This window comes from Bicyclus anynana, chromosome 7 (assembly GCF_947172395.1).
Source record: "Bicyclus anynana chromosome 7, ilBicAnyn1.1, whole genome shotgun sequence".
In the NCBI taxonomy this organism is placed as follows: domain Eukaryota; kingdom Metazoa; phylum Arthropoda; class Insecta; order Lepidoptera; family Nymphalidae; genus Bicyclus; species Bicyclus anynana.
Window position 1 is genome coordinate 12905316 of NC_069089.1, and position 12596 is coordinate 12917911.

The window sequence follows — 12596 nt, forward strand, 5'->3', positions numbered from 1 at the left end:
AAAGGCAAGTCTTAGTGATCTTAAAGGATTTCCGCTTCTTTTGTATAAAGTGAAAATTAAACGTGCCTCCATCAATGATATTTTATATTAAAGATAGGGCAGCACATCGAAACTTAGGCGGATAAATGTACATAATTGTTGTAATTTCATTTAGTCACTTATTAAACAACGAAACTTATATAAACAAATAATACCTAAATATTGTCCACAACGTCGAGTTGTATGTTCAGGAAATGTAAAAACTGTATATTATTAAATATACATTATGCAAGTGAACACAAAATTGTGTATGTGTGTGCTCAGTGTATTAGCTAAATTCGGATCACTTTTTGCAGTGATTTTGTAGGGACGTAACATATCTATAATATAAAATATTGTTGGCCTTCATCGATGTATTTTTATGATTTGCCAGTAGTTGGCGCTTATTTTGACATTCCTGTAGATACCTACTTATTTATTTCTAATATAGTTTCATATGAATTCAAAAACGCCGAGCTTAATATTATTCCTAATTAACTTTACTTTTTATTGTTTATTGTACACGAGACCTTTGCTTTTGTTGTTTATAACGCATTGTACGCGAGACCTTCACTTTTATCGTTCATAACGCAATGTACACGAGACCTTCGACTTTGTTGTTCATAATGTAGTTTACACGAAAACATCACTTTTTTGTTTATAACGCATGGTACACGAGACCTTCACTTTTTTATTATAACGCATTGTACATGAGACCCTCACTTTTTTTTATTATAACGCATTGTACACGAGATCTTTACTTTTGTTGCTTATTACGCTTTGTACACGAGTCCGTGTCCTTCGTTGTGTATAACGCATTGTACACGAGGCATTTAATGAGTTATATTGAATTTATAATTAAATTTAAAAACTTACTGAGTGAAATTAGATATGCGATATAGAAGTGCGATGGTGTTCGCTGTTTGGAAATATTTTAGTTAATCCAGTAATAGTAATTTGTCTTCAAATTATTGTTCCGATAGTCGTTTCAGTCAATGATCTTATAGCGAAAAGCTTCAACCAGCTATATGAAGCTTTCGCTTATCTGTTGGATCAAGGCGCATATTGTGTGGAGTTTTCTTACTCTGGAGCCCTGACTATGGCACTTAAATATCCCGCAGCAGGAGGGTCCATTTTTTTTTGTAATTTTTAATTTATATTTTGTATTTTAGTACCATTGTTAAAAATTAGAAAAAAGACAAATAAATAAATAAAAACAAAATTTTACTCTATTACAGTATTACTAGCGGACGACCCCGACTTCGTCCGCGTGGAATTCAGTTTTTAGCAAATCTCGCAAAAACTGTAAATAAAAATCGGCCTGTCCATATCCTTGTTTTAAATTTCAGTCAAATCGGTTCAGTACTTGCGGCGGTAAAAAGTAACAAACATCCATACAAACTTTCGCGTTTAAAATATAAACTCGAAATTTATTATTACTAGTAGGATTAGTAAGATAGGATTAACCGATTAATCCGCATTGGATTAAAGTGATGGGTCTAAACCGTAAATAACAGTCGCATAAAAGCGAGGAAGCCTGTGCCTTGAGTGGGCTAGTAAACTGACTCAGTATGTTTAATATAACGATAGTTTATTATGACGCTAGTGATGATTATGATGATGACTAACTCATTTTCCATATTGCAGTATTCACCGTAGTTGGTCTGTCTGCATTCATTCCAAAGCAACCGGTGCAGTTCAGAGCGGATCATCCATTCTTGTTCTTCTTATTGGACAATACTAACATTCTGTTTAACGGAATCTACTATTTATAGGTATTACAAACTTCTTACTAACCTATTGAGATTTTTGAGTTGCTAGAAACAAAAATATTATAATTAGTCTTATGCATTATGTAATAAAATATATATCACATTTTTTTTGTTTAAATTGTTTTTTTTTCTTAAGTATATCAAATATAATGTAATATATAATATACTTGAAAAATATTATCAATATTAATTACTACTACTATATATTATAAATATAAAATACACATACACATACACATAGCAAGCAAAAGCGCCGTATTTGTGTTATATCCACACGTTCAAAATAAATAAAGTTGTTTTTGTATTCAGTAGTATTTATTTTGTATTTGTATTTTAAGGTTCAGTAGTCCACAAGGAACCCTTAAAGTTTCGCCATGTTCGTCAGTCCGTTTGTTTGTCTGCGGTTTAGCGCAGAGACTATTACTTACTACTAGAAAGTTGTAATTTAGCAATAGTTTGAACATTAACTGGCCTAATCCCTCTCATTCAGAGAGGAGATTCGAGCTCAGCAGTGAGCCGAATATAGGTTGATAATGATGATGATGAACATTAAAAATGTGAATAAAGTCGTAAAATAAAACATTAAATAATATTGTTTTTAGGCTAACTCTCCTACATGTAAAGATATGAGGGGTATTTTACCAATATTTCTCGATTTAGGGATCCGTTTGTAAACTATTAAGCTTTTAAAAGTTTTTATACGAGTCAAGTGCGTCCGTCCGCGTAAAATTATGTTTTGATAAATCGCGAAGGAAACATGGATTTTTCGGGATGTAGATGCCGGTTCTTCTCTAAAGTCCTATTTAGTTCAGCCGTGAACAGACAAAAAGGTAACAAACAGACAGACAGATACTTACTTTCGCCTTTTTAATATTATTATGTATTTTAGCCCGGCAAACCGAGCTGGAGCATCATATCCATCAAATAAGCCTATATGACAATGATATTAAACTCGTGTTCCATTTTTCAGTATTCAGCGTCGTTGGTTTTTCTGCATTCATTCCAAAGCAACCAGCCCAGTTCAAAGCTGATCATCCATTCTTATTCTTCTTATTGGACAGTACTAATATTTTATTTAACGGAATCTACTATTCCTAGGTATTACACACATTTTACTAATTTATGATATTTTTGTTTCTATTTATTTACCTAATCTCTCTTTAAAAAAATATCATCTGTAACTTTGATCTGCAAACAATATACATTTTTTTAAGTATTATACAGAGTTTCTTTTTGTTTCACTCTTTTACTACAAACTATTAAACTAGAGTTTTTTTTTAAATATAACCCTTTTTAAACAATTCTCTTCTAATGTGTAAAATCTTTTCTAATGTTTATATGTGATAAACATTAGTGAAGAATGAAAAATATGTTTTCTTTTTTTTTCGCAGAACTCAAACTTAACCATCACATCCTAAGCGACACACCAGAATTTTATGCCAATAGACCTTTTTACTTCGTAATTAAAATTAAGTCTTTAACATTGTTCAATGGTATAATGACCGCAACGTAAAAATACTTTCCTAAAACTTTAAAAACAACCTTGTAATCTAATCATATTTTAAAACCTATATAGAAGCTAGAAAGAATATTATTTTTGCAGAATATATTTTTGATAAATATATACGGTTACATTGTGTCTATTAATAAATTTAATTTAATATATGTATATGTAGTTTGCATAATGCGTAATAATGCATAATGCCTAATAATGCATAATGCGTAATGCGTTTAGTCTTTTTTAATAATGATTTATATGGATTTATATACCTATTGATAAATATATCCAATTTTCTGAACTAAACTGCATTTTTATTCGTTTTGAAAGCTATTCTTGAAATTCATATTTTATGTGGTAATTATTACGCTCTGAAAAACTAAATGAAAACCCTAAGTTGTAACACAATGAACTTATCTCCAAAAATTCTTAACACATTTTTATGAAAGTTTCACTGTTCCTATTCGATTCGTTTCACACACGAATTTTGGCACATAAATGTTTATAAACTGGTATATATACTAACATAAAAGTCAAACATCAGTGTTGGTAGACATTTCATCAGGTGGACTGACGAAATCAAGCGAGTGCAGGGATTCGCTGGATGCAGATGGTTTAGTATGTTTATGTTTGGAAGTCCCTACAAAAGCCCTATGTCCTGCAGTGGACGTCCATCATCTGATATGATAATAACAGAAAAATATAATACACTTAAACTTTGCAATTCTGATAATATTACATACATACGGATCTTAATGATAACCTGCTTTTTTAAGTCTGATATAAATCAAGCAGAAATTCTGCGGTAGAATTTAGAATTGTAGAATTTATGAACAGCACTGCTGCCGTGTAAACCCAAAACACTGTATCTCAGAAAACCCAGTTTTGAGAAATCGGCGTTTAAAAGTTTTTTTGCATTTTGGTTGATTTAAGCTACATTATTGTTATAAAATGTGTAGTATTAGGTATCAATCTAAAGATATTTTTGTAACCTATATAGCCATGTAAGTTTTAGGGCAATCCTGTAAATACATTAGCAATAATCTTTATAAACTTGTATTGTTTATGTTTTCTCCTGCCTGGCTTTGAGCAACCCGAAGCATTTCATAGAATGAGTTGATTTCTTCATCTGCAGAGTTTTTGCGTATATTTGTAGGTATTATTGTAAGCAGTTGGTTGCCGTATTTCAATTTTAGTAGCGCAACCCGATTTGAATGTGCTAAAAAGCTTGTAATTTAACATTTAAGTTCTTTTTTATTAAAAAAACCAACTCAAGTCTGGCCGATTGATTCACCTTTGTAGCATAATATGCATTTTTGATTATGCAGCCCTACTTAATATTGTATGTTAGTTCTATATTTTTTTCTGTTTTTGTTACAGATTTTACGTTAAATGTTCCAATTTTGATAATCTGTTGTTTAATTTTTCTGGTTGTTTTTTCATCGCTTGCTTGATTATTCTGGGGTATGGGCTAGGGGGAGGGCTTAGTGGTATTAAAGGACTTATATCATAGCAAGATTCGAAACTAAACTCTGAATTCTTATAGGAGTTGTCAAGCTCAATGGTCTGTTTGACCGTATCTCCTTATCGTATGGCCTGTTAGTTTCAGAACATTCTTTGTTATTAATATTCTCCTATTCAATCAAAACATGGTTTAATGTTGACGCCATCGTGGAGTAATTATAATGTTGTATATTGTTTTGTAATATTTTTTGCAAAAGTAAATTACCCGACGCACTAATATCTTTTATAACCTAACTGCAGCGTTCACTCACACGCATTGCCACGGCCACTGAATGTAGGAACCTCCCGCAGGCTAAAATGCTCTACTTGATGGCTCAAAAACTATTGGCTAGGGAGAACACTGTAATTTTTATTTCGCGAAATAAGTAAAGCCAAAATACTGTAACTCAAATTACAGTTTATGCTTTTATAAACTATGACTTTTTTTGAATTACAGTCTTGTTGGTATACTCATATCTCCATAAATATTTAAAAAAAAAATTTTTTTTATTGGGGTGTAAAGCTCATCAAAATTAGTCAAATGAGCGCTATAAACCCAAAACACTGTAACTCAAGTTACAGTGTTTTGGGTTTACACGGCAGAGCAGCTCTGGTGTTTACTGTTACCATTTGATAGATTTCGACGATCTTATAAGCTTTATCTCAATATTCAAATACCATTATCGTAAATTATTCTAATACCTATCAGTACTATTGAAGTAGTTTATTATAAATAGTTGTATAATATACATAGTATTTTTTATAATATATAGTTGCTAATCGATATTCTATTTTCCAGAATTTGGCATATATTATTTGTCTGCACACATTCCTGATGTGCCAATCGAATTCAAAGCGGATCATCCATTTTTATTTGTCATATTACATGAAGCTAATGTTTTATTTAATGGAATCTATTACTCTTAGGTAATATACACATCATAATTAATAAGCGTAAATTGCTTTATAATAATTACACTTTTTTATTCTTTTACACAATTATACTAATATTCTACTATTCTCTTGACGGGCATATTATTTATAAACATGGAGTAGATACTACTTAATTAATGCTTAAATATTAATCCATGTTTATAAATACGGCCGCAAAATCTAAACCTATTTACCTTCATTCTAACTTGAACAAGTATCAGCTGGTATTTGTAGGATATATATGTATGTTTTTATCGATATATTATATTATATATCGATATTATTTACTGAGCTAACATAAAGACAGATTCAAATATTGAATGTCAACGAGTTTGATGGTTGGTTTTAAACTTTTTTTAGATCTTATAAAGTTAAAAAAGACCGAGTGGTAACAAAATCTACCTAAAAGTTGCTTATATACTGCTTATGTATGAGATATTATGTATCATATCCTACTTTTATAAGTAAAATAAACTATTATAACTAACATAAATTATTACCATCAGTGGTATACATACCTATAATATGTATGTATTTTGTATTTATTTGATCTTACTTCCTTTATATTGAGCAGACCATACTTACTTTTAACGTCTTGTTTTCGATTTGTACTTGTCTATTGTATTTACTTATATTTTGTGTACTATTGGGATGAATTGTAAAATAGGTATACCTTTTTTCAGTATTCTACATTCATACTGAAAGCCTTAGTTTGGATCCGGAGTTACCTCCAAAGTTCTACGCCGACAGACCGTTTTACTTCGCAGTAAGATACAACTCGTCACCTCTATTCAATGGGGTGATGTATGCTAACTAAAACATTTATAATCCCTAATCATTTTTAATGTAAATTGAATAATGTTCTACATTTTCAAAATCATGTTTTGGTTATTCTGTAATCGAATTATAATCAAAGAGTATTAAAATACATCAACATCAATATAAAACATATTGTTTTATTCACAAAATAAGCTAACGCTTTTGTGGTTTTATTTACCGCAAAAGGAGGTTTAGTATTAGACACATACATTATAAATTAAGCAAGTATGTACTCGTATGCTTTGTTTATTTGAAGGCTTATGAAACAGAAAAGTGTTTAAAATATAATTTAAAGGCTAAAAAAAATTTAAATTTTTTAATGTTAATAATTATATTATAACTACCCAGCTGCTAGAAGGGTTATTATGTAAAATAACATCTGAGGGCCTAGTGGCAGATTGATACTGTGACGATCGCGTTAACGTAAACGCGATTTTTTAAGGAATTGAAGCAGTGTCTGTAAATCTTTGTGACGCATGAACAACTGAACGGCGCCGCTCCGACGCACGTCGCAACGCATCACCCCTACAGTCGATGACGTCACGGCGGCGGTCGACGGCGGTCGCCGACTGCAGAAGACTGCCGTTGGCTGCCGCCGAGACGTCGCTGACTGCAGTCGACTGCCGCCAAGACGTCGCCGACTGCAGTCGACTGTGGTCATCCGTAGAGTTGCCGCTCGTGTAAATGAACCCTAAGACAACGCAGCGCCGCCACATGAATCGTGTGCCCTTGTTCTTAAGTAGATAGGTATGCAATACTGAATAAATTTGCAGTCAGCAACATCAACATGTTTGTTTAAAATACAAAAACTCTAACAACTCGGGACGTGACAGAGCCACGTGTATATTCGCAGTCGCAGCTTCACGTTTGCGAATCATTTATTTCTAAGCGCGCCGAAGGTGGATTTACTGCATTGACGGCTTTTAAATTTCCACGAACAGCTTAAAAACAAAGGGGCGTCGGGCTTTATTCGACGGTAAAGAGAGTAAAATGTGTCCACTGTACAGGCGCATAGAACAGTGTTTATAGCTTCCAGTGACACCGCAGCACCTGCTCCGTTTGTACAAAAGGGCGGTACAGTTGTGTACACATTGTTTATTGAAAGCTTGTTTAAATTGCAAGGAGCTTACTGTGCAGTGTGCAATGCATTGTGTAGAGTGACCGGTACAGCCTGACAAGTTTGGTACTGCTTTGGCTCTGGGAGTTACTGAATGAATGGGTGTTAAGTCTTTTGGATAAAATTTTTATCCCTCTATTTTAGGTAGGTATTTATTTTAATATGCTTGGGGTTTCTCTGTGTGATTGAATCAGAAATGAGGAGATCCGCAGAAGAACCAAAGTTACTGATATTGCTCAGCGAGTCGCGAAGCTGAAGTGGCAATGGACAGGCCACATAGCTCGAAGAACCGATGGACGTTGGGGTCCCCAGCTACTGGAATGGCGACCCCGCACCGGACAGCACAGCGTTGATCGACCTCCCACTAGGTGGACTGGACTGGACTGGACGCCTATTCTGTAACGATATTTTTCTCTCTCTGTTTAACACGATACTACAGAATGAGAAAGTTAGCGGTGAATTCGAAACTCGTTACGACCTATACAAAACATCGTTAGAGAATAGCCGTGCTGATCTGGAGAGGCAAAATCCATTTTACATTCAGCTGATATATAATAAGATGAGTTTGTATATCGATATATTCGACGAAGAATAAATTAATTTAGAATTGCTTAATAAACCGAACTTTATATAAAACCCGTAGTTTTAAATAAAGTTCGTATTACAACTTATTCCGGTACGCCGTATGTGGTCGTAAAGTGGTAAAAGTACTAAAGTTATTGTTCAACTTACACATGCATGGACTTATGAGCTAAAATAATATTTATATGAGCCGTTTATTCTTCACCGGCATTCAGAACACAGTAAGACTATATTGCGCGAGTCATATCCCGGACAAGCGCCTTTGAGTTTTTTACATCCCGTCACCACGACTCGTGCTTTCCTTTGAGCGAGATCACAAACAGCTCTCACACTTGACCGCGCTGTGTTCGCAGCTGTTTCGCGCTTTGTAGTCAAAAGTGGCGAGATGAAATTTTAAATTGAAATTTATTCACCGAAAACAGTTAACAGCATGGAAATATTTTAATGTTCATTCATCAGTGAATCATTAAACAATGAAATCGAATACAGCCTTATTTTGCATTTTTAATGCGTACGCAAAAATATTTATTAACTAGCAGGCGCCCGCCACTTCGTCCGCGTAGAATTTAGTTTTTTATAAATCCCTCGGGAACTATGGATTTTTTCGGGATAAAAAGTAGCCTATGTGTTAATCCAGACTATAATCTATCTCTTATTCAAATTTCAGGTGATTCGGTTCAGCAGCCGAGTCGTGAAAGAATAACAAACATTCATACCATCAAAATCATCAGGTTTTCGCAAATCCATGGATTTTTTCGGGATAAAAAGTAAAATCTATTTCCATTCCAAATTTCAGCTAAATCGCTTCAGTAGTAGCAGCGTTAAAAAGTAACAAACATCCAAACATACATCCATACAAACTTTCGCGTTTGTAATATTAGTAGGATAACTAGATACTGCTTGCGCTTGCGTTTAAAAGATTCTGCTTATGAAGAATATGAAAAAAATTCTTTCACTACAAATCAATCTTTTTTTGCTGCCAATGTAATTTCAATAATGTAAAAACATATCAAGTGGCATATTTAATATATTATTATCTAAGTGTAATGTATCTTCTACTTTTTCTTTTTATTGTACACCCGTCATTATTCCTTGTATTTATTTTCTCTTTTTCGATTGGTTGTCTGGAAGAGATCGCTCATTAGCGATAAGGCCGCCAATTGTACATTAGTTTTTAAGTTAATTTCTTGCTTGTTTTTATTCTTTTTGGTGTACAATAAAGTGTATTCCATTCATTCATTCATTCAATTTGGAATCGAAATGCAAACAAATTGCACAAAATGTCCACATTGATTTTATTCAACCCAGCGGAAGCTTACTATAATTAATGTACGATCAATAATTACCACGCAACCGAAAGACATAACGCTTCACGAAGCGATGCTCTGTCCGGTGTGACAAGTAATTAGTGATAATATGGATGACAGACTACATTTACGCTTATCTTATTACTGTCAGGTAAATGAAACTGCCTTCAGATTATAATATACTAAGCCTTTTCTGAAAAAAAAACACAGGAACTGGAAATCAGATCAGTATTTTTAGAGAAAAACGTGTAAAGATTAAAAGTACAGAACCTTCGTTATTTGGAAATCCTTTAAAAATCCAGTTTTGGCCAAAAACTACATCCACAAAGACTTGGCAAGTATTATAAAAGTAGAAAAATTATGTATAAGTATTATAAAAGCTTTTGTATTCAAAATAATATAGAGGTTAGTATAAAAATCGCACTGATAGCCCAGTGGATCTGACCTATGCCTCCGATTCCGGAGGGTGTGGGTTCGAATCCGGCCCGGGGCATGCACCTTCAACTTTTCAGTTGTGAGCATTTTAAGTAATTAAAAATCACGTGTCTCAAACGGTGAAGGAAAACATCGTGAGGAAACCTGCATACCAGAGAATTTTCTTAATTCTCTGCGTGTGTGAAGTCTGCCAATCCGCATTCGGCCAGCGTGGTGGACTATTGACCTAAACCTTCTCATTCTGAGGGGAGACTCGAGCTCAGCAGTGAGCCGAATATGGGTTGATAATGATGAAGCCTTTTCTGAAAAGGAAACACAGGAACAGGAAATCAGATCAGCATTTACAGCTTTAAGCTGAGTGGGAGACTTTTATTTGGTCAGTGCGCTTTTACTTTCACTTTTGTTGTTCTTTGTAAAATATAAAAGCTTAGTTTTAAGTTTACTGACCAAATAAAAATATTTTTCTTTCTTTCTTTAATTTTTTGAGAAAATCGTGTAAAGATTATACAGAACCTTCTTTATTGAAATCCTTTAAAAAATCCAGTTAGCGGCCAAAAACTACATCCACAAAGACTTGGCAAGTATTATAAAAGTAGAAAAAGAAGCTTTTGTATTCAAAAGAATATAGAGGTTCGTATAAAAATCGCACTAATAAGGGTATTCGGCTCGACACTATCATTAAAAAATTTAGTGCAAGTCCCCGAGCCGAGAGGAAACGGAGAAAGAAGAAATTCACGGCGTTTAAAACATACATAACTTTCGGAGTTTCTTTTATTCATCGTACATTATTCATGAGGCACAGTAATGAGTCGGCCTCTGAGCGAAAATGTCGGTAACGAACTAGAGCCTCGGATTCGGATACCAATTCCCATCTCTTATATTTTTAACTCCGTTCCAGACAATCAAGGATGCATTTGTAACTCAGTACCGGTTCGTTTCAATTATTGTTATATTTTTTTTTTTTAGGATTTTCAGTACAATATAAACACACACAGATGAAAACCCGGCTTCGCTCGGGTGAAATGTAAGTGATAATACACATGTAGGTAGGTATATTTCTATAGTTATCAGTTCTTAAGGAACATAAAAGGCAAACAAAGAAAGACACAGCTGCTTAGAGCGCTTTATTTGTGATTTTATTAAAAAATAAAAATTTAAGAACCTCTGTCAACTTCTCTGTTTATATATAATGGTAGGGGTAAGATACTTACCAATCAAACCTTGAAAATTCTTTTACCACCTGAAAGTCACGTTATTTGTGATTGTCATCGTCTTGTGATACTCAAAAACAACGCGGGTAAAACCACAGGGCGTCGACTAGTCTTTTATACCACGAACGAACGTTTGGCTAATATAAGTATATAAATAAGTATATAATATATGTTTATTCTTTTTTTATATCCTTTACAAGTTGACTACAATCTCACCTGATGGTTAGTGATGATGCAGTCCAAGATGGAAGAGGGCTAACTTGTTAGGAAGAAGGAAGGATAAAAATCCACACTCTTTTCGGTTTTTACAGGGCATCGTACTGGAACGCAAAATCGTTTGGCGGTACGTCTTTGCCGGTAGGGTGGTAACTAACGGCCGAAGCCTTCCACCATCCAGGCCTGGACCAATTAAGAAAACCTCAATCGGCGCAGCTGGGGATTAAACCCAGGACCTCCGACTTGTACATCCACCGTGCATACCACTGCGCCACGGAGTCGATTCAAACTACATTTGAACACGCGGACCCAAGTAAAAACGCAGTTCGATTTTATTTTACAAGACATATCGAATTAAAAACTGTGGTTAAATATTTTTTCAAATAACCCGAGGGAGCTTGAAGCTGGACGGAATTAAATTGTCTCACCCAAGTAACAATGGGGAACTACTCCAGAGGCGATTATCTTGTTATCTCAGTACTTTGTTTTCTTTGCTCTGCCTCAAACCGTTTACACACGCTTCGGGACGCGGCTGGAAAAAGAAGTTGTCTCTGTGTAATTACAACCTGAGGCAAGCCGAGTATGTTACTTTACTCTATTATTATGCATGCCTATATCTAAAACTTTGTGTTTATTAAAATAACGACACTAAAACTTTAGACAAGATGAAAAATAAAGTGTTTTTCAGTATTAAATAGACAAGCAATATAATTAATAACTAGATTATTATTAAATAGCGGAAACCCGTGACTTCGCCCGACTTTAGACCCTTATAGTAGTATCGTTGTAAAAATGGAGTAACTACTCTCGTTTTCCCAACATTTCCCTTCACTGCTCTGCTCCTATTAATGAAAAGTAGCGTATTTTTTTTTATTCTTTACAAGTTAGCCCTTGACTACAATCTCACCTGATGGTAAGTGATGATGCAGTCTAAGATGGAAGCGGGCTAACTTGTTAGGAGGAGGATGAAAATCCACACCCCTTTCGGTTTCTACACGGCATCGTACCGGAACGCTAAATCGCTTGGCGGTACGTCTTTGCTGGTAATCCAGCGTATGTGTTAATCCATAGTAAAATCTATTTCCATTCCAAATTTCAGCCCAATCGCTTCAGTAGCCGCAGCGTAAACAAGGAACAAACTTACTTACATACTTACACACTTTCACACTTACACACAAACTTTCA

The 12596-nt window shown here is 34.2% G+C and overlaps 1 protein-coding gene across 6 annotated transcripts in view; it reads left to right on the top strand.

Annotated features, from left to right (window-relative positions):
• LOC112055429 (alaserpin) overlaps positions 1–6671 on the top strand; it is a 29708-nt gene extending 23037 nt beyond the window's left edge. The window contains exons 9-10 of one of the 6 annotated variants that reach the window (XM_024095607.2): positions 1666–1793; positions 3182–3594. In XM_024095607.2, the coding sequence (XP_023951375.2) occupies positions 1666–1793 (128 nt within the window). In that variant the 3' untranslated portion in view covers positions 3182–3594. Of the gene's footprint in view, positions 1–1665; positions 1794–2760; positions 2889–3181; positions 3595–5590; positions 5719–6407 lie in introns of those variants that run through there. The other 5 variants (XM_024095567.2, XM_024095591.2, XM_024095553.2 and 2 more) reach the window with 5 other exon arrangements.
• Positions 6672–12596: the final 5925 nt, after the last annotated feature.